Here is a 27,035-nt window from a genome sequence, read left to right on the forward strand (position 1 = left end):
GTGAGTGTGTTCATGGACCAGTCAGGAATCTGACGGCAAGGGGGAAGAATCTGTTCCTAAAACATTGAGTGTGTGTCTTCAGGCTCTTGAACTTCCTTCCTGAAGGTAGTGATGAGAAGAGGGCATATACTGGGCAATGAGGGTCCTTAATGATGGATGATGCCTTTTTCTGGCATGGCTTAAGGGTGAAAGGTAAAACATTTAAGGGGAAATTGAGGAGGAACTTCTTCACTCAAAGGGCAAAGAAGTGAAGTGATGGACGAGGGCTTGATTTCAGCACTGAAGATAAGTTTGGGTAAGTACATGGATTGGAGAGTTATGCAAAGCTAAGCTCGAGGTTCAATGGTACTGGGCAGAATAACTGTTCGGTGCAGACTATATGGGCCTGTTTCTCTGCTGTAGTGCTCTATAATTCTATGAGTTGTCACACAGCCAAAAAAGATTAAAATAATCTTTTTTCAGGAAACTTTGTAAAGGCAAGTTTCTTTGAATATGGATTTAATTGATAATAATCTAGTAAATAACATAAACTGGAATCAATATTTGTGTTGGAGAAAGAAATTCTTTAAAGCCAAACCTTAATAAAATGTCCTGAGCTTCTTAATCAGTCCCAGGCCTCGGCTCCTCTCTCCAGTGCTAGCTCTCTCACACCATAAACGGCTGGATAATCTTCTGCCAAAATCAGTGGAAGAAGCATCAATGGAAAAGGTAAAAAGTCCCACTCCAATCCCAAGAGATGATCAAACACATTCTGGAAATCACGTCCCACAGAACACTGGCTGTGGTTCGCATAGTGCGATGTGAATCCAGCTGGAAAATCAGCCGGCTTTCCTTGGAATAGTAGCAAAGAATCCACTGGAGCGAGCAACTGGCAACAGACTCCAAAGGTTAATGACCAGTGAAAAAAAAAATTCTCCTGACATCTAACCTCACATGTTATGTGCAATTCCCCTGATCCTTCAGAACCTCAAATAACACACCCGCGTGGACTAGATCTAATTCTTCTGTAATCACACAGATATCAGTCAGGTCCCCCTGAGGGTTCATGCTATCCCAGTGCAATAATAAATAGCTCTTCATCCCCGCTATTTTAAAACTTACAAAAGGATTCAATTTTTACATTGAGGGAGCTAATCAGATTGAGTGGTTTGGAAAGTAGAAAGAAAAATTAGCTGAAACTTTTTAAATAAAAGCGGAAAATGTTGGAACCCCTCACAGGTCAGGCAGCATCTGTCAAAGGCACTTTGTCCTGAAAAGTTTAATTGATTTGCTTTCCACATTGGCTGCCTGACTTGCTGGGTATTTCCACAAACTTCTGCTTTTATCTCAGATTCAAAGCCCAAAACCTTCAAAGTAAATTTATTATCAAATTATGTATGTGTCACTGTATGCAGGCACACACAACAACTGACAAACAGTCTAAATGCAACGGAAGACTAACTGTGCAAACAATAAATAAATAATACTGAGAATATGAGCTGTAGAGGCTTTGAAAGGTTGTGGAATCAATTCAGAGTTGAGGTGAGTGAGGTTATCCACACCAGTTCAGGAGCCTGGTCGTTAAGTGGTAATAACTGCTCCTGAAGCCGATGCTGTGGGACCGAAGGTTCTTGTGTCTCCTTCCCGATGGCCACAAGTGAGAGGAAAGCATGGCCAGGATGATGGGGGTCCTTGATAATTTCCTGTGGCCCACTCCACAGTATCTGCAGTTCTTTTTTTATTTCTTAACTCGTACTTTCTTTGATCTCATTTCAAACTCCAGTTTAAGGAACTCCACTCTCTTAAATCTGGTGATTTCTGCCTAAACCCCTAGCTAGGATATTTTATTTTTCATTCACTAAGATGAGTATAAAGCTAAATCCAGTATTCCATTTGAGATCTTAAAATAAAGCACAGTCCTTGTAGCATTTTTAAGATAAGGTGAGTTTTATGTGTCATATGTGTATCAAAACATACAGTGATCTATGTCGTTTACATCAACGACCAACACAGTCCGAGGATGTTTTCTCTGTCCCTCTCCCTCTCCCTCCATCTCCCACCCGCTCCTCTCCCTCCCTCCTCTCCCTCCCTCTCTCCCTCCCTCCCCTCTCCCTCCCCTCTCTCTCCCCCTCCCTCCTCTTTCTCCCTCTCCCTCCCCTCTCCCTCCCCCTCTCTCCCTCCCCTCTCCTTCCCCCTCTCTCTCCCTCCCCCTCTCTCTCCCCCTGTCTCTCCCCCTCTCTCTTTCCCCCTCTCTCTCTCTTTCCCCCTCTCCCTCCCTCCCTCTCCCTCCCCTCTCTCTCTCCCCCCTCTCTCCCTCCCCCTCTCCCTTCCCCTCTCCCTCCCCCCTCTCTTTCCCCCTCTCTCTTTACCCCTCCCTCCCTCCCCTCTCTCTCCCTCCCTCCCTCCTCTCCCTCATCTCCCCCCTCCACTCTGGTGCCAATATCATATGTATACATCTTACTAAACTTAATCTGTAGGTCTTTAGAATGTGGAAAGAATCTGGAGCACCTGGAGAAGACCTCATGGTCACAGGGAGATTGTACAAACTCCTTACAGACAGTGGCAGGAGATTGAACTGCTTCACTGATGCTACAATGCCATCCTGTCTTGTATTCTGTTGTTCATGCAAAACAACAATAAAAATTTCCATTTATATGGTACAGGTAGTACTGCTATAAAGCAATAATTGTGTTTCTAAGAAACCTGGCTTAATAGAAAGCCAGGTTATAGTATAAGAGGCTGTAGTTTCCTTTGAAGCATAGATTGAAATAGGTTTTCCATATTGCGATAGAATTAAAATCAATGCAGCCCATATAATGCAAATAGTGTTCCCTAATCTATCAATCATGTTAGGATTTGCATTACAGCAGAACTACCTGTACATTTGATGGAACAAAAACAGCTGAAAATGCTCACAGTCAAAATTAACATCAGTGACTTTTACATTTACACCATCGGACTTTGGTTTTGAGGAACATCTGAAAAGAAGAAAGATAGCTAGAGGGTCAAGGGAGGGAATTTCAGAGATTGAGGCCCCTGATGCTGAAGGCATGGCCACAGGCAACAGGCTCACTAAATTTAAAGATGAACAAGAAGCCAGAATTAGAAAAGTGTCAGATCCTTAAGTGAGTTGAAAAGTTGGAAGAAAATGTAAAGAGATGGGAGGAACAAGAAATTTCAAATAGTGGCTTGGCTTAACTGGGATTTTATAGAGGCCAGTAAGCATAGAGTGCTGGGTGAACTGGACTTGGTTTAACTGAGGATGAGGGTGGCAGATTGATGTTCCCGCTGTGTGTGATGACATAATAATATAGAAATATTCAGTAACGACAAGAAGCAGCAGTCAGTGAGCCTTGGGGAAAACAAGATGTCAGGATCTCTGCTGACAGGACCCAGCTTTGTTTTGTCCAAAGATGTCTCCTGCTGCCCAGGATCTTTATGTAAACCCCACAACAAAATCAACCAATATAAGATTGTAGGTTAAAGGTGGAAGGTGAAATGTATTTAAGAGGAACCTGAGCGGGATCTTCGTCTCTCACCGGCAGTGCCGGTGTGGAACGAGCTGCTAGAGGAAGTGGTGGGCACGGGTTTGATTTTAACATTCAAGAGATATTTTTTAAAGAACATACATGGGAAGGGTGTGAAGGGTTTTGGTCCAATGGGAGTAGGCAGAAAAACTGGCATGGACTAAGGCTGCAGTGCTCTATGACTCTATAACTGGAGTTTATGGAGAGCCAGACCAGAGAAGTAGTCAGGAGTGTGTTGGGTCCATTTCTAATGTTATCCTATCTTTGCATTATTGAGGCTCACAGAGTCATAGATTCACAGTATAATACAGTATGGAAATTGGCCCTTCGGCTCAACTCATCATTCAACCCTGGTGCCCACCAAACTAATGTCATTTGGATGCATTTGGCCCATATCCTGCTAAACTTCTCTTATCTATGTACTCACCCAAATGTATTTTTAATGGTTGGTCTGTGCTGCTGTAAAAATAATTAGAGAGAATGTTGTTGATTATGCTGACCTGGACTCTTAGCATGAATGCATAGTTGGGAAAGCAGATAAAATCTGCCACAATGAATTTGAAGGTGTTACCTTTTAGTGTGTTCAGTTCTGGTCACCGCGTTACATGAAGAGTGTAGAAGCGTTAGAAAGGGTGCAGAGGAGAGTTACCAGGATAGTGCCTCAACCACTTCCTCTGTCAGCTCATTCCACACATGTACAATTTTCGGCCTGAAGAAGATATCCCTCAAATTCCTTTTGAATCTTTGACATCTCACCTTAAACCTGTACTCTGTAGCTTTTAGTTCCCCTAAAGCAGGGTTTCCCAATCTTTATTATTCCATGGACCTCCACCATTAACCAAAGGGCCCATGGACCCCAGGCAGGGAACCCCTGCCCTAAAGGCTGTGTACATACACCCTATCTCTACCCTTCATGGTTTAAATCACCTGGCATAGCCTCTCTCTATAACTAGGGCTTTCAAATCATGGCAACATCCTTGTAAATCTTCTTTGCACTTTGCACTCTTTCCTGCTTAAAACTAAAACTGTGCACAGTACTCCAACTGCAACCTCGCCAATATTTTCTACAACTGCAACATAACATCCCAACTCTTATACTCAGTGCCCTGACTGATGAAGGCCAGCACGTCAAGTACCTTCTTCACCACCCTGTCTACCTGTTATGCCACTTTCAGTTGAATATGTATCAGAACTCCTAGGTCCTTCAATTCCACATTTCCCACGGCCTTCCATTTACTGTATATGTCCTACCCTGGTCCAATACCTAGCATATATCTTTTTGGCAGTTTCTTGCATACTTAACCTAGCTGATCAAAATGTCCCTGTGATTTTTGTTACTTATCCATACCTGACAGCATCCACATAAAGCACCCTTGTATTCTTTTCAGTTGTCTATCCTATAACAAGTATGGTCTCAACAAAGTTTGTACATCTGCAGCATAATGTCCAATACACTAGCTCTTTTTTTGTACAGCTCTTTTTTTGACACTGCATTATCTGTAAATACTTGGGTTATCCCCACACATACATAACACTAAATTTATCTACCTATACATTAACTGACCTTTGCTGAATGCCATCCTCCTTTTGAGTCTAAATCATTTTCTAATCATTCCATCTCATCCATGGATAAAACTCTAATGCTATTCATTGCTTTGAACATCAAGAATCTATTTAATTGTTCAGAGTAAGGAAATACACTGACTGTTTAATGGATCAAGACATATTACCCCTATTTATAATTTAACACTCCAACGTACATGCATTCTTATTAGATGACTATTCCATTGTGAGCTCATTGGAATTCTGCCCTTTTACATCAAATAAAGCAAGTTGATTATCGTGGTTTCCTCTAAGTTGCATGGGAGCATGGCTGCGCAGTAACTCAAATGCTCCCATGCACATAACTTTTGTTGCTGCGGAGCTGGGATTTTGATTTATATAATATTAATATAATTTTGAAATTATGCTAATATTATTATGAAATACCTTGTAATTAATTATGTGTTAATGAATATAGAATCACAGAAAACCTACAGCACAATACAGGCCCTTCAGCCCACAAAGCTGTGCCGAACACATCCCTACCTTAGAAATTACTCGGCTTACCCATAGCCCTCTATCTTACTAAGTTACATGTACCTATCCAAAAGCCTCTTAAAAGATCTTATCATATCTGCCTCCACCAGCATCACCGGCAGCCCATTCCATGCATTCACCACTCTCTGAGTAAAAAACTTACCCCTGACATCTCCTCTGTACCTACTCCCCAGCACCTTAACCCTGTGTCCTCTTGTGGCAACCATTTCAGCCCTGGGAGAAAGCCTCTGACTATCCACACAATCAATGCCTCTCGTCATCTTATACACCTCTATCAGGTCACCTCTCATCTTCCGTCGCTCCAAGGAGAAAAGGCCGAGTTCACACAACCACTAATTTATGGATTATCATATAATCCATAAACTTTCTAAACAATAAATGTATCACTACCTTTGAAACATTTTAGAGCTTCAACATATTTACATTGTCAGTGTTTCAATTTACAACACTGTTACAAATTGTAACAATAAACACAGAATGGAAGTTGTAGCTCATTGTTAAAAAACCCGTTGAATGCCAATGCCATCTAGTCAAAACATTTTATTTTTGCCATTGTGCCAGTCAGTTGTTTCCACTGCCTGACATCGTTTACTTGAGTTGTGAGTTGTGCTTTGTGTTTGTTTAATGTGCACATTACATTAAAAAATACCTAAAGTGTTTTTACTTTACAGATTTAAGGCTGTGTAAAAATGTCCTGATCAGAGTAATGGTTGATCACCTAAACTGTAAAAAAAAATTAAAGGAAATGTTGTTGATTATGGCGATGCAAGCTATTAGTATGAATGCTTTGTTGGGAAAGCAGATAAGAATCTAGCACAGTGTATGTGAGAGTGTTAACTTTTATTGTGTTCAGTTCTGTTCACCTCATTATAGGAAGCTTTGCAAAGGGTGCAAAGGAGATTTCCAGAATACTGCCTGGATTAGAGAGCATGTCTTAGAGGGAAAGGGTGAACGAGGTAGAGCTTTTCTCTTTGCAGAGAAGGAGAATGAGATGTAATATGATAGAGGTATACAAGATGATAAGAGACATAGATTGAATGGACAGCCAGGGACTTTTTCCCAGGGCAAAAATGGCTAATGCCAAGGGATATAATTTTAAGGTAATAGGAGGAAAGTATGGGGGGGATGTCAGAGGTAGGTTTTATGCACAGAGTAATGGGTACATGGAATGTTCTGCCAGAGGCAGATATATTAAAAGCATTTAAGACATCCTTAAATAGGCACATGGATGATAGAAAATTGGAGGTCTATTTAGGATGGAAGGGCTAAATTGATTATAGACTTGGTTAAAAAGCCAGCATAACATTGTGGGCCGAAGGGCCAATACTGTGCTGTACCATTCCATGTGCTTATTGCTTCTGTATTTATTGTAATTGAATCATTGTTGGGGGTTGGTGGAGTGAGTTCAAAGTTCATTGTTATTATGCCAAGTCGACTATCCATTCCCATCCCTCAATTGGAAGTTGATGAACACAGTCTCGTTACTGAAGTGCTGTCTATGTGACACAAAATGCACAAACATACCTGTCTCAGTGTGTCTCCAGGGCTGAGTGCATCAGTGTGTAATGCTAATAGAGCCATATGTTGCTGTAGCTTAGGAAGTCCAGTGCGAAGTTGCAAAAAAACAGGAGTTCTTCATTACTGATTAACCTCCTGGCATTCTCATTTGGCAGGGTGGTAGCAAAATATTGCTGGAGACTGAGCCTAAAAGCGATCATTCAGGAGGTGGCTGACACAGCTGCCAGCACTGGATATTTTCATATGCAGCCAAGGTCATTCGACGGAGCCAGCAGCCCATGTTAGTGGAAAAACAAATTAACAAGAAATGAGGAAACAAGTCCAGTGTGTGTAATGTCTAGGATGTACATGGCTGCAGCTTGAAGATACAAGTCAGAGACAAAGCTGATCCACTCGTAGAGATGCACTTCTCTCTGGCAGTAAAACTGTGCTTTCAGCTGGATTCTGTCCAGCACTCAATAATTTTGCAATGGGAGCCTTAAGTCTTTAAAACACTTCCTTTACTGCAGTTTAGCAATGTCCAACCAAACCCTCCACTGCGCTTTTATTACACAAAGAGTTGCTTTCTTGTTCGCCCAAATGCCCCCTTCCCCTGCCCTGTCTTCACCCCACTCCCCATCTCAATTGTCCGTATAATTATACAGCTCAGATGCTTTTTGGAAGTGCCAATTTCTAAATTCATTTGATTGATGTCCTCACTAAGGAAACTACTTACACAAACACGAGAAAATCTGCAGATGCTAGAAATTCAAGCAAGACACACTAAATGCTGGTGGAACGCAGCAGGCCAGGCAGCACCTTACTTAGCTTTGCAAGTTGCTGAATTCCTTCATTTTCCCCTTCCCCCTCTTTTACCCTAAATTGTCAGAACCAGGTTCATTATCACTGACGTTCACCCATTGGCCACTTTATTAGATATAGATAATTGTTAATGCAAATATTTAATCAGCCAATCATGTAGCAGCAACTTAATACATAAACCATGTAGACATGGTCAAAAAGTGCAATTGTTGTTCAGACTAGACATCAGAATGGGAAGAAACGTGATCTAACCCACTTTGAATGTAGAATGATCGCTGGGGCCAGACAGGGTGATATAAGTATCTCAAAAATTACTGATCTCCTGGGATTGTCACACATTACAGACTCTAGAGTTTACAGCGAATGGTGAAATAAAAACAAAAACTATTCTGTAAGCAGCAGATCTGTAGATGAAAATGCCTTTTCAATGAGAGAAGTCAAAAGAGAATTACCAGACTGGCTCAAGTTGATAGAAAGGTGACAATATCTCAAATACTGTTACTACAGTGGTGGGCAGAAGAGCATTTCTGAATGCACATCATGTCAAATCTTGAGGTGGATAGGCTACAGCAGGAGAAGACCACGAACATACATTCAGTGGCCACTTTATTACCTACAGGAGGTCTCTAATAAGGTGGCCTCTGAGTGCAGGTCGAGAAGTTGTTGATTTCAGGACAGTAAGCAAATAAGTCATGATTGCAATGGAGTCTGAGCTATCCCAGCATTCATTGCACTAGGAAACCCCTCTATTAGAATTACAGTGCTATGTATTTACACTAGTGCTTCACAGCTGTTTCACATCTAGGGCTTTGTTGTGTATTACTTTCTGTCCCTTGAGAGCAAGAGAAAATTCTTAGGAATCCCACAGCAAGGAGCAAAATAGATGAACAAGATATTGGCTCTCCCCTGTGGTCCATGTGACAGACAAGGCTTGCTGCATTTAACCACACATTTGTTCTTGTCCCCATGGCAATAGCTTATACTTATTGCTCATGATCTGAAATCTCACATCTACATATTGTTGAGCACAGGCAACTTTGTCAGAACATCAAGCTGTCTGCTCTGGACGCTAATCATAATGCTATCTGAAATTAGTGAAGATGCTTCTACGTGCCTACAAGGTCACAGAAACATGGCACTTTGGTAGAGTCATGCAGTCATAGCACAGAAACAGGCCCATCAGCCGATCGAGTCTGTGCCAAGCTATTAATCTACCTACTCCCATCAACCTGCACCCAGACCATATCCCTCCATACCCTTCCCATCCAGTTACCTATCCAAACTTAAGTATTGAAATTGAGCTTGCATCCACCACTTCCACTGGCATCTCATTCCACACTCTCACCACCCTCTGATTTTCCCTTGAACATTTTGCATTTCACAATTAACCAATGATCTTCAGCTCTACTCTCACCCAGCCTCAGTGGTAAGAGCCTGCTTGCATTTACCCTGACTGTACCCTTTGTAATTTTGTATACTACTTTCAAATCTCCCTCATTCTCCTACACGTCATGGAATAAGGTCCTAGCCTATTCAACCTTCCCCTGTAACTCAGGTCCTCAAGCCCTGGCAATAATACAGTATAGAATTAAAATTGAAAAACTTCATTTGATGGAATTCTGAAATAAAACTGGAAATATTGAGACACCAGAAACTGCAAATGCTGGCAGCTCATACCACATTCTCAACACACTTTGAAAGAAGTTCTGCCATGTATTGCAGAAAAAAACTTAACAAAATAAAACTGTTAAATGGAGTTCTTTGTGAATATCTGGTAGCAGTCATATAGGGCTGATTCCTTGGTCCTGGACACAGATTCACCACCCTATGGCTAAAGAAATTCCTCCTCATCTTTGCTCTAAATCTACATCCCTCTATTTTGAGGCTGTGCCCTCTAGGCCCAGACTTGCCCACCAAGGGAAACATCCTCTTCACATCCACTCTATCTAGATCTTTCATAATCAATAGATTTCAATGAGATCCCCTACCTCTTATTCTTCTAAATTCCAATGAGTACAGGCCCAGAGCCATCAAGTACTCCTCTGTAAAGGCTCTCTCCTCAGAGAGCCTTTCATCTCTGGAATCATTTTTGTGAACCTCCTCTGAATCCTCTCCAAAGTCAGTACATCTTTTCTTAGATAAAAGGACCAATACTGCTCACAATACTCCAAGTGAGACGTCACCAGTCCCTTATAAAGCTGTAGCATTACACCTTTGCTTTTATATTCTAGTTCTCTTGAAATGAATGATAACATTGCATTTGCCTTCTTTAGCCAGAAGGTGGTGAATCTGTGGAATTCATTGCCTCAGGAGGCTGTGGAGGCCAGGTAATTGGGTATACTTAAGGCAGAGTTTGATATGTTCTTGCTTAGATAAGGTGTGAAAGGTTACGGGGAGAAGGCAAAAGAATGGGATTGAGAAGGACATGGATCAGCCATGATGAAATGGTGGAGCAAACAGAATGGGCTGAATGGCCTAATTCTGCTCCTCTGCCTTCTGGTCTTATGGTCCTGTGCAGTCAGCCTATGGGTGAAAAAAAATCTCCCACCCTTACATCCACTCTAACTCCCATACTCCTCACCTTAAACCTAAACCATTGTGTCGCAGGGGAATGTTTCTCACTATCCACACTATCCTATATTTGTAATTTTATCTCTCAGGTTACTAATTATCCAAACCTATCCCCCACTTCCTTCACATAGCCTCCTGTGCTAAAAGAAAAACAAACCCAGTCAATCCATTTTCTTAAAACTCAACATTTCACATCAGATAATTTCCTGATGAATCCTCTCCAATGCCATCATATCTTTCCTCTTGTGTAGTGACCAATACTCCAGCTGGAGTCTAACCAAAGTTCTATAAAGTTGTACCATAACCTCCATGCTGTTCTACTCTGTGTCCACTACTGAAGGCCAGCACCCCATAGTCTTCTTCATCACCTTATCATCATTGTATATTGTTATCAGGTTTATTATCACTAACGTGTTGTAAAAATTAAGTTGTGAGAAGAGGCCATGTCCCAGATGGTGAGGGTCCTTCATGGTGGATGCTGGCTTCTTGAGGCACTGCCATAGAAGAAGTCCTCAATGGTAGGGAGAGTTGTGCCCTTGAGTCTACAATCCCCTACAGCTTTTGCCAATCCTGTGCGCTGATGCCTTCATATCAAGTAGCGATGGAACCAGTGAGAATGCTGTCCACGGTACATCAGGAGAAATTTGTTAGAGAGTTTAGTGACATGCCGAATCTCTCCAAACTCCTAATGAAATAGAGCCATGGATCTTATCTACTTATCCTGCCACCTTTGGGGATCTATGGACTTGTACACTGAATCAGCACATCTCTCTGTCAATATTCAGAGCGGCTCAGTAATTCATCGTGTGCCCTACCTTTTATAATCCTTCTAAAGATGCATGTTTTCACTTACCCAGATTCAATTCCAATTCTATCAGTCTGCCCGACTTGCCTTTATGCCGGCTAACACTCCCCTCATCAATATCAATAATACAACCAAGTTATTGGGTCATCTGCAAACTTCCCAATTAAACTTCCACATACATGTCCAAATCATTAAAGTCATCGCGCTCATATCTGTGGTAAACCACAGCTTTCAGTCATGAAACAATTTGCCTCCCTCATTCCCTATCAAGCCAATTTAGGATCCAGTTAACCAGCTTGCATTGGATCCCATGTTAAACTTTAAGACCAACCTTCCAGGTGGGAACTTGTCAAAGGATTTATCACAGGAGATTGATGTGGGCTACATCAATCTCACTGTCATCATCATATCTTTAGGCTTCTTCAAAAGAACAATCAGATTAACCAGACAGGATCCATCATTAAAAAAGATCCTTGCTAACTATCCCTGGTCAACCCTACATTAAATCTGCCCTCAAGTTTACTGGCATTAGAGTTATTGACTTGTAGTTTCCTGGCTTATCCTGGTGCAGCTTCTTGAGTAAAGGTACCTCATTTGTTGTCCTAATCATCAGGCACCTCATTTAAAAATTTCCATTAGAGCCCCAACCCTTTGCTTCCTATGGATTTGTCTGTCTTTATGCCTTTTAAGGCATTTAATACATCTTTTTAAACTGTTAACATGCTCTAGACTATTCCTATTTCCCTCCCTGACATATGCACCTACAATGTCTTCCTCTTTAGTGAATGCAGATGAGAAAGATTAATTTAAGACCTCACAACATCCTCCAACTCCACGCACAGATTGTCCCTCAGCACTACTCTTTCTGTGAATACACTCTGGCTCTTAATATACATTTAAAATGCCTTAAGATTTTCCTGAAGATGCCCTGGGAATATCCATAAATGTCCTGGGAATTTGTTTAATATTTCTTGAGATTTATAAGAAACAGTGATTTTTTTTTAATGTGCTCAAATCCATCAGAAAATCCTTCCAGGTCTGTACCGAGGAAGAGCTCAGGATTAAAAGATGCTGTACAAGTCCCAGAGGCTAAGAAAGCAATAGACTTTTGTTTGGTCTGTCACATATCAGCATCCAAACTGCAGGACCAATGAGGTGGAATCAACTGTTCTTAAGGGCCCGCGTTAAAAGGCTTTCTCCCTTATGGACTGATGTTATTAGCAGAATGATTCGTGAAACTCCAGCCTCTGCAGTTGCTTTTATTGTCCTCTGCCTCTTGTTAAGCCTCTAATTGGAATCACATTTCGACTTGCCCTGGTTCAGCCAACTGAAAAATATTCTTCATTAAATCCTGTTAAGCTTCCAACCAGCACACCAGTTCCACCTGTGAAACCTGCAGTCATTAGGAGAGCATTTGTTATTCAACAGGCAAAGAGACAGCTGCCAGCAATTGTATTTAATGTTCCAACAGAGGCATGGTGTGAAAATCTCTCTGAAGCCACCTCTGTCATCATTTTGCATACCTGGGAGTGTGTAGGGAGAGCAGGCATAAAGGAGCAGAGCACAAGTAGTACCGGCAATCAGAATAGCACACACACAATGCTACATTCCTCCAGCATTTTGTATGTGTTACTCCGGATTTACAGCATCTGCAGAGTCTCTTCTGTTTAACTAATTTCCCAGTGGTTTCCTCAATGAATTTTCAGAAATGAATGGTTAATTCATTGTGGGCCAAATGGTCTAAGGTGTGGAGCATAGTAGCCAGGTTTGACAGAAACCTGTTACTGTAATTGACAAATCGTAAAGAGGACTGCACTGTGACACATTCTTTGGACATCCACTACTGCTTGAATTTTCTCAGCACACTGGTGTAATACCATTGCAGGGGCATAACTTTGATGTGTTTGGAGGAAAAAGTCAGGGGGATTTGAGAAGCAGTTTGTTTCCACACCTGGAAAGGTGGTAGGGATGAGGAATGCTCTGTCGGGGGTGGTGGTAGAGGTGGTAGAGGCAGATACATTCAGGACATTTAAGAAACTTTAGATAGAACGTTACAGCCCTTCAGCCCACAATATTTTAAACGAAAAGGCCATGCGCCCTTAAGACATGAGAGCACATTAGGCCACTCAGCCTATTGAGTCTACATTGCTATTCCATCAAGGTTGATTATTATCTCTCTCAACCCCATTCTCCTGCTTTCTCCCTGTAACCTTCGTTGACCTTATGAATCAAGAACCTATCAACATCCACTGTAAATGTACCCGATGACTTGGCCTCTGCAGCTGGCTGTGACAATGAATTCCACAGTTTGACTATTCTCTGGCTAAAGGAACTCCTCCTCATCTCTGTTCTTAAGGGACATTTTTCTATTCTGAGGCTGTGCCCTCCTGCCCTAGACTCCCCACGATAGGTAACATCTTCTCCACGTCCACTCAATCTAGGCCTTTCAATATTTGATAGGTATCAATGAGATTCCCCCTATTTCTTCTGAACTCCAACGAGTACAGACCCAGAACATTCAAATGCTCCCCATATGTTAACCCGTTCATTCCCAGGGTCATTCTCATGAACCTCCTCTGGACCCTCTCCAAAGCCTTTCTTAAATAAGCAGCCCAAAACTACTCATAATGCTTGCAGTTCTCCTGTCTCCAATTTAAGAATTCCTTAAATATTGAAAAACAATCTAGTGCTTTTCCAGCATACATGATGAATAAACTCTTCACAGGCTTCCAGCTGACTACGGGTATTAATTTTAACAGACATTTCGATGACAAACTCTGTCTAGTCCTGCGGTATTTATACCCCTGTCGTCCATCCATCCTGATTGTTTAGTCCTCATCCAATCAGGTTTTCTCTGTCCCACCTTGTTTACAATCGAAACCTAACAATGAAGAGGAACCCATGACCACGGTCTGTCTTCCCTATATTTCCATGGTTTCTGGAAGGATCACCAGGATCCTGAAGAAATAACGGATTAATACCATCTACAAACCTATAAGGAAGCACAAATCACAACTTATGTGGGTCAAAGATGACCCGGGACTCAGGATGACTGGCATTTACAGGATTCCCTGTAAATGCCGAGCAGTATTTATCAGCCAGTCGGGATGTACAGTGGAAACGTGCATCAAGGAGCACGGGAGGTGTATCCGTTTGGGTTACCCGGCGAAATCGGCGGTAGCAGAACAATGGCCACAGGATTGACTACTGTGCTATGCTATAGGCTTGGTGAAGGAAGCCATTGAAATAAAACTGGAGGAAAAGAATTTTAACCAAGACAAAGATCTTGCTCTAAGAACTGTAATTCAATTGTAAACAAGGTGGGACAGCGGAAACCTGATTGGATGAGGACTAACCAATCACGAGGGACGGATGACAGAAGTTGAACATATATACCACCAGACAAGACATGCCCAGCCATCATCCCCGATGAAGATGACAGTGTTTGTCATCAAAATGTCGGTTAAAATCTATACCTCTACTCAGCTGGAAGCTCAAGAAGAGTTTATGAGTCCTTAAGTATTCATGATGAGCACATAGATGAAAGAAAAAAGGAGGGGTCTGTGGGAGGGAAGGGTTACATTGAACCCAGGGTAGGTTAAACATTTGGCACAACATCGTGGGCTGTACTGTGCTAAAAGAATAAACAGAATGGAAATTTTTCATTTAGTGAAACAAGGACTTTGAGCTGGAGCTCCTTAAAGATTATACAAGGGTTCAACAGAGTGGAAGTATGAAGAACGTTTCTACCTGTCAGAAATTCTGATGAATACAAGGCACTGGAGTGTGCTGTGACACATGCAGGCTTCTCCCATTACTTCCCTGGGTTGTAAACGCAAGCATGATGTACGTGTGATAAACGAATTGGAATCCGAAGAGCTTCTAAGCAATCCAACAAGGAAGCAAAGGGAAATTCCTTTACTTGGAACAGAGGGCAAGTGCTGAACTTGCTACCACAAGAACTGGTTAAAATAATTATTTGCCTTTTCTGTGATCTCCAGACCACCGCGTACTTTGAAGCTGAAAGATTCTCAAACTCACAGCAGCCATTTTCTGTAAAGCTAAAACAGATGGGTGTAATAACTTGCAGAAGCTGAGTGAGAATGAAGATGAGGCTGAAGATGACTCCACTAGTTTTCTTTGAAGGATAGAACAGTACAACACAGTACAGGCCCTTCTGCCCAGAATGTTATGCTTTTAAGGTCAATCTAACCCTTCCCTCCCACACAGCCCTCCATTTTTCTATCATTGATATGCTTATCTAAGGGAGTCTCGGGCAAGGTTTAATTGGTGCAGTTTGTGTATTGGACTCACTTTTAGAGGACTCGGTCTCTGGTTATTCCTTTTCTCGTTGCAATTTTGTGTGACTTTGATGTGGGAGGACTGGTTCTGCAGCCTGCAGTCAACAAGTGACACAGCGCCAAATTGAACTGAACTGAACATTCCTAGACTGTTTCAGGCTCTCTGCAGTTTGATGTTTAATATTCTGTGTGTTATTCGCTGGTTTTTGGCCGTTTGTGCGACTTTTTCTTTTTTTTTTTGCGTGTCGGGAGTCTGATGTATTGTTTGAACGGGTTCTTTGTAGCATGGCTGTCTGCAAGAAGGCGAATACTGCATACATACTTTGATAATAAATGTTCTTTGAATCTTTGTATCAGTTTCTACTACCACTGGGAGTGCATTTCATGGATGTACTGCTCTGACATGGCCCTATACTTTCCCCAATCACCATAAAATGATGTTCCTTTCTATTATCCATTTCCACCCTGCGGGGAAGGGTTTCTGGCAGTCCACTCGATCCAAGCCTCTTATGCTGTACCATCTTTTGTACTTGTAAGAACAGAAAGGTTGTTGATTTAACATATCTACTGGAAGGTGGTGCTGTTGTCTCCCAGTGACTTGCACTTTCGGCCTTCCACCTTAGAGGCTGCTAGGGTAGGCTATCAACTACGACACAGATGGTGAGGCAGTTAAGGAAAATAGGTGTCTTCAAAAGTAAATTAGAAGAGAGAAAAAGGGGATAGAAATGATGGAAAGCAGGGATGAGGCAGATGAAACAGGAAGAAACTGTGGTATGCCTGGCACGTGCCTTCATTTCACTGATTCCATTACCCTTTATTCTAGATAATTTTTTCGATCTTATTGTCTCAACCAGAATAAGAGCCAATATCATAAAGGGCAACAAATGCCATCAAACTATACAACGAAAGAACAGACAAGTGAACAAAAAGGAAAGGGAGAGCACTCGAACGATGCTTGTGCCCATTCTTAACTTTTAGAACATAGAAACATTACAGCACAGTACCGACCCTTTGGCCCGCAATGCTCTGCTGATCTTTTAATCTACTCTAAGAACGATATAACCTTCCCTCCAACATAGACTTTCTTTCTTTAGCCAGTGAATAATAAATATGTGGAAGTCATTGTCACAGATGGCTGTGGAGGCCAAGACGTTGAGTATATTGAAATTGAAGGTTGATAGGTTTTGATTAGTAAGGGTGTCAAAGGTTATAGGCAGAAGGCAGGAGAATGAGGTTGAGATGGAATGTAAATCAGCCATAATTGAATGGTGAAGCAGGCTCGATGGGCTGAATGGCTTAATCCTGTACTTTTGCCTTATGGTCTTTTCACTAGCTTCCTGGGTCTGATCGTTGAAATGCTACAGAATTCTTTCCCCTAACTGCAGAATCAAAAACCCTGTTCAAGGTGCCAGAGAGCTACAAGCATAGTTAAGCTCCAAAAACAGAAAGTGATTTCTCTGCTTTGGGGGTTTTCCACTCCCTCCAGATGCAGGTCTCCTAATGAAATGTCAACCATTCCCCTCCCTCCACAGTTGCTGCCCGACCTCCTGAATACCTCCGGCAGTTTGCTTTTCACTACAGAATCCAGCATCTGCTATCTCCTGTACCTCTATTGGTTTTATAGTTAGTTACCAATCTCCACCTTGTGGCAGTAACTCCAAAACCTGCTGAACTAGCTCTCACAGACAACCTTGGATTATATGTGTGTATATATAGGCAGAATTGAGGAATGCTTTAATTTTAAATAAGATCACTCAAGTCCTCAATACGCGCCGATAAATACTTTGATATTGTTGCTCAGTATATCTAAAATGACCACGCTTTTAATTTATATGAAATCAATCTCCACAGGACCACCATTGTAAGGTATCTTGGCCAGAATTTACCTTGGTGCCAACAGAGGTGTATTAAGTGGTTACTGGTTGCTGTGCCAACATCTGTTTTTAATTCCAAATCACCCAACAATGGGCACAAAATTGCTCTTTAATAATGTCACTACCTGGGTTGGCTCTCTTGGAACACACGTTGCAGCAGATTGCATGAAGGAGGTTCCTCGGAAGTCACCTAGGAGGCGTAGATCTTGTAATGATAGCCCTTTTAATTTTTAAAAAAAAATTTTAATTCCAAGATAGGGCATGATAACACGACCTACCATCCCAAGGAGTCCGCACCACCCAATTACACCCATGTGACCAAATAACCTACCACGTCTTCGTAATGTGGGAGGGAACTGGAGCACCCAGAGGAAACCAACATGGTCACAGGAAGAACGTGCAAACTCCTCACAGACAGCAGCCGGAGTTGAACCCCGGTCGTTGGTTCTGGAAAGCGATGTGCTAACTGCTATGCTACCCTGCCATGCATTAGATGTTCAAAACAATTTTTAAAAAGGCAACCAACACACACTATTGTAAGGAGAACAAAGAAAAGAAAACAAAAAAAAAAGTTTTGGTCATCTTATGCTCAAAAAAAGTAGCTCATTAGAGAAATAAGACACATTCCTGTGATAAGAGGTGGCCTATGAAATAGCCAGATTCTGTGGCGTGACACAGGCTACGAAGAAACTTCTCGAAAAATACAGAATCAGCTTTACTGCACTCACTGAAAATTCACTGAAAAATTACACACAGGTTATTATATAAAAAGTCAAACACAGGATACTTCAATTACAATGAAAATAACAATTCCACACTCTAGTCCCAGAGCCCACAACTGGGATGCTGGGGAGAAGGTACCAGAGGTGTGGGGCGGAATGCCATGGATTGGGAGCTGGTGTTGGCCTGAGGATCAGCAGCTGAGGATTAGTGATAGTGGGAGACGGGGCTGCTTTATTGCTGGTCATCTTTGAGGGTCTGTCAGTTGAGGTGTTTGGGATTGGGCAGCTGAGGAGGGAGGGGAGTGTAATGTTTGTGCAGCTGTGGTGGGCAAACCAGAGTAATGTCAGTTTATGGAACTGGAAAAAACAGAAGTGCCTTGTGAGGGTGAGGTGGTAGGTGGGGTTGGCAGACGGGTGTAATTTGAGTGCTGTGAGGGAGCTCACCAAGGCAGTGATCATGAACTTGTGTTATCCTGAGACAAGAAAGGGTGGAATCGGGAACATGACATCACAGTACAGGCTCCTTGGTTCATGGCGTTGTGCCAACCTTTTAACCTACTCCAAATCAATCTAACCCTTCCCTCCTACATAACCCTTCATTTGCCTATCATCCCTGTGCCTATTTAAGAGTTTCTTAAATATCCGTGGTACATTGGGAATCAGCAGCACTGTCTTTTGCTTGATATGTTAAATGAACTTCCTATTATCAGTTCTCACAAGTATAAAACATCAAATTGACAGCCAGAGACATGTTCCCAGGGCGGAAATGGCTAATACAAGATGGTGTAGCGGTGTGCTACACGCAGCGCTAAAATTACGACACGGAGTCGGTAACTGCAGTCGAAGGAAAAAACTTTATTCGAAAACTTCAGCCTCACTTTTAAGCCTCTGTCAACCGGCCCCCCATGGCGAAGAGGCTCCAAAGCTCTGTGCTCGCAAACCCCCGTAGGCTATCTAATTGTGAGTCGGTTCGCATACACTAGGAAATGAGCCGCCACAATGGCATAATTGCAATGTGATTGGAGGAAGGATCGATCTAACCCCTCTCTCCCACATAGGCCTCCATTTTTCTATCGTTCATGTGCCTACCTGAGAGTTTCTCAGAAGATTCTAATGTATCTGCCTCCACCACCATCCATTCCACACCTGTATGATTCTCTGTGTATAGAACTTACCTTTGACATTCCCTGTATAATAGGGGTGCCCAACCTGGTGTCCACAAACCCCTCAGTTAATGGTAGGGGTCCATGGCATAAAAAAATTCTGGGAAGTACTGCTCTATACTTCCCTCCAGTCACCCCAAAATTATGCCTCCTGGCTTAGCCATTTCCACCTTGAGAAAAAGTCCCTGGCTGTCCACTCAGTGTGTGCCTCTTAGCATCTTGCACTCAGCATTTCTCTTTTAAAAACTGGTATCTGAACAATGACTTCTCTGAAGGACGTAGCTTTGGCTGGAAGTTGTTCAGGTGGGAAATGAATGTAACTCTAGCACAACCCATGAACCATTCTGTGCTGCAGGTGAATGTCACTGCTAATGGGTGATAACAGTCATGTTCATCTTGTTATGATGCAATGCTTTCCACAAAACTAACACAGTTTATTTTCTCAACAGCTCCTGAGAAACCTCGCAACCCTTCAGGTGGGGCAGGTACTGGTAAGTACTTCACCCGTTATACATATTTTAATACCTGAGGAAGTGAAAAAGTCATAAAATTGAATTTATATTCATATGTTCAAATGCATGTAAGCACTGGGGTGCAATGAAAAACTTGCTCACTGCAGCGTTACAGGCACATAACATTAGAGACACGAGAAAAATATAAACTTAAATAACATTATACCAGAAGGGATACAATTAGAACAAAGAAACAAAGCCCATTGCGGCAAAAAGTGGCCATAGTTTTACTGTACAGAGGGAATGATTAAGGTTGTGCCCCGTTGGTTCAAGAACCAAATGATTGAAGGGAAGTTCTTGGACCTGGTGGTGTGGGATTCAGGCTTCTGGTCCTCCTTCGCGATGGTAGCTACAAAAAGATGGCATGAATGGAAGGATTCTTTGATGGATGTTGCCTTAGGCCAGGGGTTCCCAAACTTTTTATATGCCATGGACCCCTACCATTAACCGAGGGGTCTGCGGACTCCAGGTTGGGAATCCCTGCCTTAGACCATAAGATATAGGAGCATAATTAAGCCATATGGTCCATCAAGCCTGCTTCACCATTCCATGATGGCTGATTTATTATCCCTCACACCCCCATTCCTGATAATATTTGACTCCCTTGCTAATCAAAAACCTATTATCCACCATCTTATATCTGTTATGATGTGGCAACAATGAATATAGAATTGAGACAGGTATTTTATAAACAAATAAAACGTTTATTAAACACTGCTCAATAAAAATGAAAAGTAAACAAATGACTAGCTTAACCAGAAGTTAACTGCTGTATGGCAACTCGAATAGTTCTTAAAATGATAAATGCGAACACAGTTCTTGAAGCGATAAATGCAAAAGTCCAAATGATTTACACAGTCAATTAGGAGAGACTTTCCTGAAGTAACGAATTCCTCGACGGCGTGATGTTACTGCTGATCACAGCTGAAATATGCCTTGCCCGAAGGACTTACGGCAAAGGAAATAAAAATGGCTTAAAGGAACTGACCTTCCTTGGCAAATAACACTGCACCCAGCCCTTTCTGCTTTCACAATGCAGAGGATATCCCGGATGCAGGTTACTACTTCCTTGAACAAAGATTAAATAAGGTCGATCCTGTATTACCACTGGCGACTCCACCTTTACTCGATCCTTCAGGTTCCCGTACTTCGATAAATTCTTCACTCTCCGACTGGACTAAACTGGCAGCATTGTGGCAAAACTGCTGGCAATAACCTTTGAGACTTAAGATAGAAAGTAAAACTCCACTTTAAAACAAAACTGCGTCATGAGACGAATACATAGCATAACTGAGTAACTGACGAATTAAACCACGAACTGAGCTGCGTCACAGCAAGGCTTTCCCCTTTTATACCTGTTGAAACAGGCCATCACATGACCTCTCACTGGTGGGAAAATTACATCATGTGGCCTCACACTGGTGGGAAATTACATCACCCCACCATCACAAGACCATTACATCATGCTCAGAATTACATCATGGTCATAAGACAGTCACAAGATACCCATGGGGTATGTAACATATCCAATGACTTGACCTTCACAGCCAGCGATGGTAGTGTTTCATGCAGATACTACTGAGGGTGGAGAGGGATGTGCACTGGACTGAGTGCACTGCTCTCTTCAGCTTCTGAATTTCCTGAGCATTCAAATGGCGTACCACACCACAATGCAACCAGTCAGAATACTTTCAACAGTACAGTTGTAGAAGTTTGTTGGACTGTTGGGTGGCAAACCATTCGAAGAAACTTGAGGCACTGGTGGGCCTTTGTGATTGCATCTAGGTGCCTGATTCTCTCTATGTTCATTTTCAGAACCTTGTTTGGTTCATTTAGAGATACAGGCCCTTCCAGCTCAACAAGTCTATGCCATCCAGTTACAGCCACGTGACCAATTACCCTGCTAATCTATACATCTTTGGAATGTGAGAGGAAAAAGAAGCATCTTGAGGAAACCCACTCAGGGAGAGAACATTAAAAACTCCTTACAGAGGGAGGCAGAATTGAACCCGGGTTGCTGGCACTGCAGCAACGTCATGCTAACTGTGTGCTGCCATGGCTAAATCTGAGCAGGAAGTGCTTCTGTGTAGGCTGTGAGTTAAGTATAATTTTTTGCAGGTTGTGATCTGGCTTTTCTTATCAGGAATCGTGGGGAAAGCAGAGAAGAAAGGAAGTGGCTGAAAGTCTAGTAAATGAAATGGGCGTAGCACTGGTTAAAGAGCGATAGGCCCAATGGCCTGTTCTCTCACAATATTATTCAGTGCCATCCAGGGCCAGACTTAACTCAAGTTGCAGAATGGATTAATATTCTGATTCAAATTAATTTATTTATCACATGAACATTGAAATATACAGTGAAATATGTTGTTTGTGTTAGCAGCCTAAGGACGTGCTGGGGACAGCCTGCAAGTGTTGCCTCACGTTCTGGCACCAACATGGCGTGCCCAGCGTGTTCAGCAAAAACAACACAAGGAACAACAACACAACAGCAAAACCAACCCCCTTCCTCCCTCCCATCCACTCAAACATAAAGACAGTCCTCCAACCCCAAGAGAGGACCCTCATACCTGGTACCTCTCTCTGTGAAAGGAATTGGGATATTTTTTTCCACAAATAATAACAGTATATCATCACCATTAGGTGCCATATTGTAAGACGTGGGCGATTTATCCATGATTGGTCTTGGCAAATTTTTTCTACAGAAGTGGTTTGCCATTGCCTTCTTCTGGGCAGTGTCTTTACAAGACAGGTGACCCCAGCCGTTGTCAATATTCTTCAGAGATTGTCTACCTGACATCAGTGGTCACATAGCCAGGACTTGTGATACACACTGGCTGCTCATACAGCCATCCACCACCTGTTCACATCCTTCACGTGACCCTGATCTGGGGGGGGCGCTAAGCAGGTGCTACACCTTGCCCGAGGATGACCTGCAGGCTAGCGGAGGGAGGGCACCTTATACTTTGCCACCCAGATATACAGTATCTGATTCAATTATAATGGTGAAAATGCTGGATCTGGAAATAATGTTGTCCAGAAAGTTCTTCTGAAGTGAAGAATGAGGCACGTATCTTGTGGTTACAGTCCTTTTATTAAATGCTCACAACAAACCAATAATAGTAAACCACAGCAGGTAGCTAACTCTCACTCTACTGTAAGTAAGGAGGAAAGAATGAACGAAGAGCCTCACCTCGTACTTCAATCACAGGACCAGAAGTCAGATCCCATTGGCCAAGGCTGAGTACAGGATTAGAGGGCTGTACCGGTGTGTCGGTGGGTGGGGGGAGAGGGAGGAATGGGGCTTGTTTTGCTGTAGGTGGTTCATTGCTAGCTGTGTCTGTGTTACTTTGCCCGGCACTATGGGCATGTTATGTTGGCACCAGAATGGGTGGCGGCATTCGCGGGCTGCCCCCAGCACTTCCCTAGGTGTGTTGGTTGTTGACGCAAATGGCGTATTTTACTGTTTGTCTTTGTGTACCTAAGACATAGGAATCAGGGAGTATACGATAAATAAATCTGCATCTGAATCTTGATATTGAAGACTAGTTCAACTGGATAGCTGAGGAAATTCTTTTGTTGAGGACAGCCTTTGAGACAATAAAGACATCTTTGATTTACTTGTGCTGCCATGACGTCCCAAGCTTACAGACAAAGAAAGTACAAGAATACAGGACCAACTGTACCTCTCATTACTGAGAATCCACTGAGCATTTACTCACAAACCAGTGATTATGCAAACACACTAGCAAGCACAAAGAAAGTCAAACTACAAGTAGAATAATGATTTAAACCCTAATATAACTGATATAAGATGAAGGCGAGAAATTGTGCAGATACTGGAAATCCAAAGCAACTCATACAAAATGGTGGAGGAACTCGGCAGGAGGTGCTGTTGTCGTAGAGTGCACTGACCTTTGCCTTGCTGACTGCAGAAGGCAACTCTCAGACACATCCTTATATCTGCCCCTGGAAAAGGGCCATACTCCAGACCGTCAGAAAACTGTATCCAACTCGATAACTGTCCTCATCAGCTCTGGAGTACTCCCATCCACTGCCACCAAACTTATAGTTATCTTCCAAGAGGAAATCTGCTGGAAATCCAAGCAACACTCACCAAATGCTGGAGGCCAGGCAGCATCTATGGAAAAGAGTAAACAGTCGATGTTTCCGGCCGAGACCCTTCATCAGTCCTGAGGTCATACACTGCAGAAGGAAAAATGAAAGGGCAGATTATTATTTAACTGGTAAAAAAAAAATTTCAGCATGCTGCTGTACAGAGGGACTTGGGAGAGCTTGTGCATGAAACACAAGAGGTTGGTTTGCAGGTGCAGCAGGGTATCGAGAAGGCAAATGCAACGTTGGCCTTCATTGCTAGAGGGATTGAATTTAAGAGCAGGGAGGTTTCGCCACAACTGTTCAGGGTACTTGGGAGGCCGCACCTGGAGTACTGCATACAGTTCTAGCCTCCATACTTGAGGAAGAATATACTGGCTTCGGAGGCTGTGCAGAGGTGAGGGGATTCCAGAGATGAGGGGATTAGACTGTGAGGAGAGATTGAGTCGCCTGGGACTGTACTCACTGGAATTCAGAAGAATAAGAGGAGATTTTATAGAAGCATATAAAATTATGAAAGGGGTAGATAAGATAGAGGCAGGAAAGTTGTTTCCACTGGTAGGTGAGACGACAACTAGGGGATGTAGCCTCAAGATTCAGGGGAGTAGATTTATGATGGAGATGAGGAGGAACTGCTTTTTCCAGAGAGTTGTGAATCTGTGGAATTCTCTGCCCAATGAAGCAGTGGAGGCTACCTCAGTAAATAAATTTAAGACGAGCTTGGATAGATTCTTGCTTAGTAAGGGAATTAAGGGTTATGGGGAAAAGGCAGATAGGTGGAGACGAGTCCATGGCTAGATCAGGCATGATCTTATTGAATGGCGGAGCAGGCTCGACGGGCCAGATGGCCTACTCCTGTTCCTATTTCTTAGCCTCTTACATATTCCATCTGGGTAGCCTCCAACCTGATGGCATGAATATAGATTCTGTCCCCTTCTCTGGCCTTTTAACCCTTCCCACCCTGCTATCTCATCCCTCTGGGTCTCCTCCGACTTTCCTTTCTCCTATGGTCCACTCTCCTCTCCTTTCAGATTCCTTCCCCTCCAGCCCTTTACCCTTCCTACCCACCTGGGACTCCACCTAACATCTTCTGGCTAGCCTCCTTCCCTTCCCCCCACCTTTTTATTTTGGCATCTATCCCCCTTCCTTTCCAGTCCTGAAGAAGGGACTCAGTCTGACATGTCGGCGTTTATTCATTTCCATGGATGCTGACTGACCTGCTAAGATATAAGATGAAGCCGCTTTAAACCCTTTAGCCGCAAAGCATTTGATTTTTACAAGTTTTAGTTCTGAACTGGGAAGTTGTAAAGAAAGGTGAGAGTCATGTGAGATGCCAGGTGCTGCCATCAGTAAGTCATGGGCCAATCTGCTGAATCAGTAGTGATACTAGTTTTGTGCAAATGCCTTTTGGAAGGCAGCAAGATTCAATCATCAATCAGATATCGATTAGCTTCCTTAAAGATCATACTTGTGCCGTTCTGAAAATTAGTTTCATTCTTTAGACCTTAGAAGCATGGGAGGAGATCTCATGAAAGCATATAAAACTTTTAAAGAGCTCAACAAGTCAACTGCAGAGAAGACTTTTCCTCTGACTGAGGACCCTCAGAAGAGGGTGGATTAGATGCATAGGTTTGAGAAAAGGGTACATTTCTTCACTTGAAAGGTGGATGGAATTCTCTGCTACAAATGCCCAAGGTTCAAAACAAAGATAAATTGATTTCTGGATATTAAGGGAATTGGGGGATATGTGGTGCAGAACGTTACTAAGAGAGAAGGTCAGTTTATGTTTTGATGATTGGTGAAATAAGCTGTAGGGGCTGGGTAACACAAAATGCTTGGGGAGCACACAAGTTCGACAATTCAAAATAAATTTATTATCAAAGTACATACTCATTATTAACTTCTTAATTTGGACATAAAGTTCCAAAAGGTGTGGCGACCTTTTCTTGAATATTTTCATAATTCCTGTTTAGATTAAGGTTGCCTCCATCCCTGTTTTTCTTTTGCATTTAAATCCCTTACTTGCAGCTTCTTACGGTTAAGATTTATGTTTTTTTTTAATGTGTAAACGTAATATAGTTCAGGTAGTAGGCAATATACCTTTTTATAAATACAGATCTGTGGTGATAGAGTTCTGATTAACTTTTTTATATATCGTAAGGTTGGCTTGGAGTTGGGTAGTGGGAGGGTGGGGTGGTAACTAACTTTATACGATTCTACTATGGGTGCTTTTCTTAATTGTTATGGACTGTACTTTTGGTATGTTTGTTTTGCACTGTATAAACTTTTTTACTTTTTTTTGGTTTTGTCACATTGTAGAAACTCGTAAAAAATTAATTTAAAAACTCAAAGTACATATATGCCACCTTGAGATGCATCTTCTTGTGGGCATATTCAGTAAATCCATAATAAAATAATAACCATGCTAGAATCAGTAAAAGACTACATCAACTGGGTGCTAAACTAGTGCGCAAAAGACAACAAACTGAGCAAATACAAAAAGAAAGAAATAATAATAATAATAATAAATAAATAAGCAATAAATATCGAGAACATGAGATGAAGGCTCCTTGATAGTGAGTATGTAAGTTGTGGGAACAGTTCAATGATGGAGCAAGTGAAGTAGAGTGAAGTTACCCCCACTGGTTCAAAAGTGTGATGTTTGAGGTGTAATTACTGTTCTTGAACCTGGTAGTGTGAGTCTGAGGCTCCTGAACCTTCTGACTCAGCAAGTCAGGCAGTATCTATGGTACGGAATAAACAGTCGACATTTTAGTCTGAGACCCTTCATTAGGATTGGAAGGGAAGGGGACCAAAGCCAGCCCCTACAATAAGGAGGTAGGGAGAAGGGAAGGAGTTCAAGCTGACAGGTGATATGTGCGAGTAAATGAGGGTGAAGGTGGGGGTGGGGGATGAAGTGAGAAGCTGGGAGCTGATAGGTGGAAGAGGTAAAGTGCTGAAGAAGATGGAATCTGATAGGAGAGGAGAGGGAAAATAGGGAAGGAAACGGGGAGCCAGAAGGAGGTGATGGGCAGGTGAGCTGTAGAGA

General features: G+C 42.4%; 1 protein-coding gene across 7 annotated transcripts in view; it reads left to right on the forward strand.

The window, feature by feature from the left end:
* The window catches only part of cd99l2 (CD99 molecule-like 2), a 244,306-nt gene that overhangs the window by 136,496 nt on the left and 80,775 nt on the right, over window positions 1-27,035 (forward strand). For all 7 annotated transcript variants that reach the window (XM_059976743.1, XM_059976738.1, XM_059976741.1 and 4 more), the window contains exon 3: window positions 19,811-19,852. In XM_059976743.1, coding sequence (XP_059832726.1) covers window positions 19,811-19,852 — 42 coding nt within the window. The remainder of the gene's footprint in view (window positions 1-19,810; window positions 19,853-27,035) is intronic.

This window comes from Hypanus sabinus, chromosome 8 (assembly GCF_030144855.1).
Source record: "Hypanus sabinus isolate sHypSab1 chromosome 8, sHypSab1.hap1, whole genome shotgun sequence".
Taxonomy (NCBI): Eukaryota; Metazoa; Chordata; class Chondrichthyes; order Myliobatiformes; family Dasyatidae; genus Hypanus; species Hypanus sabinus.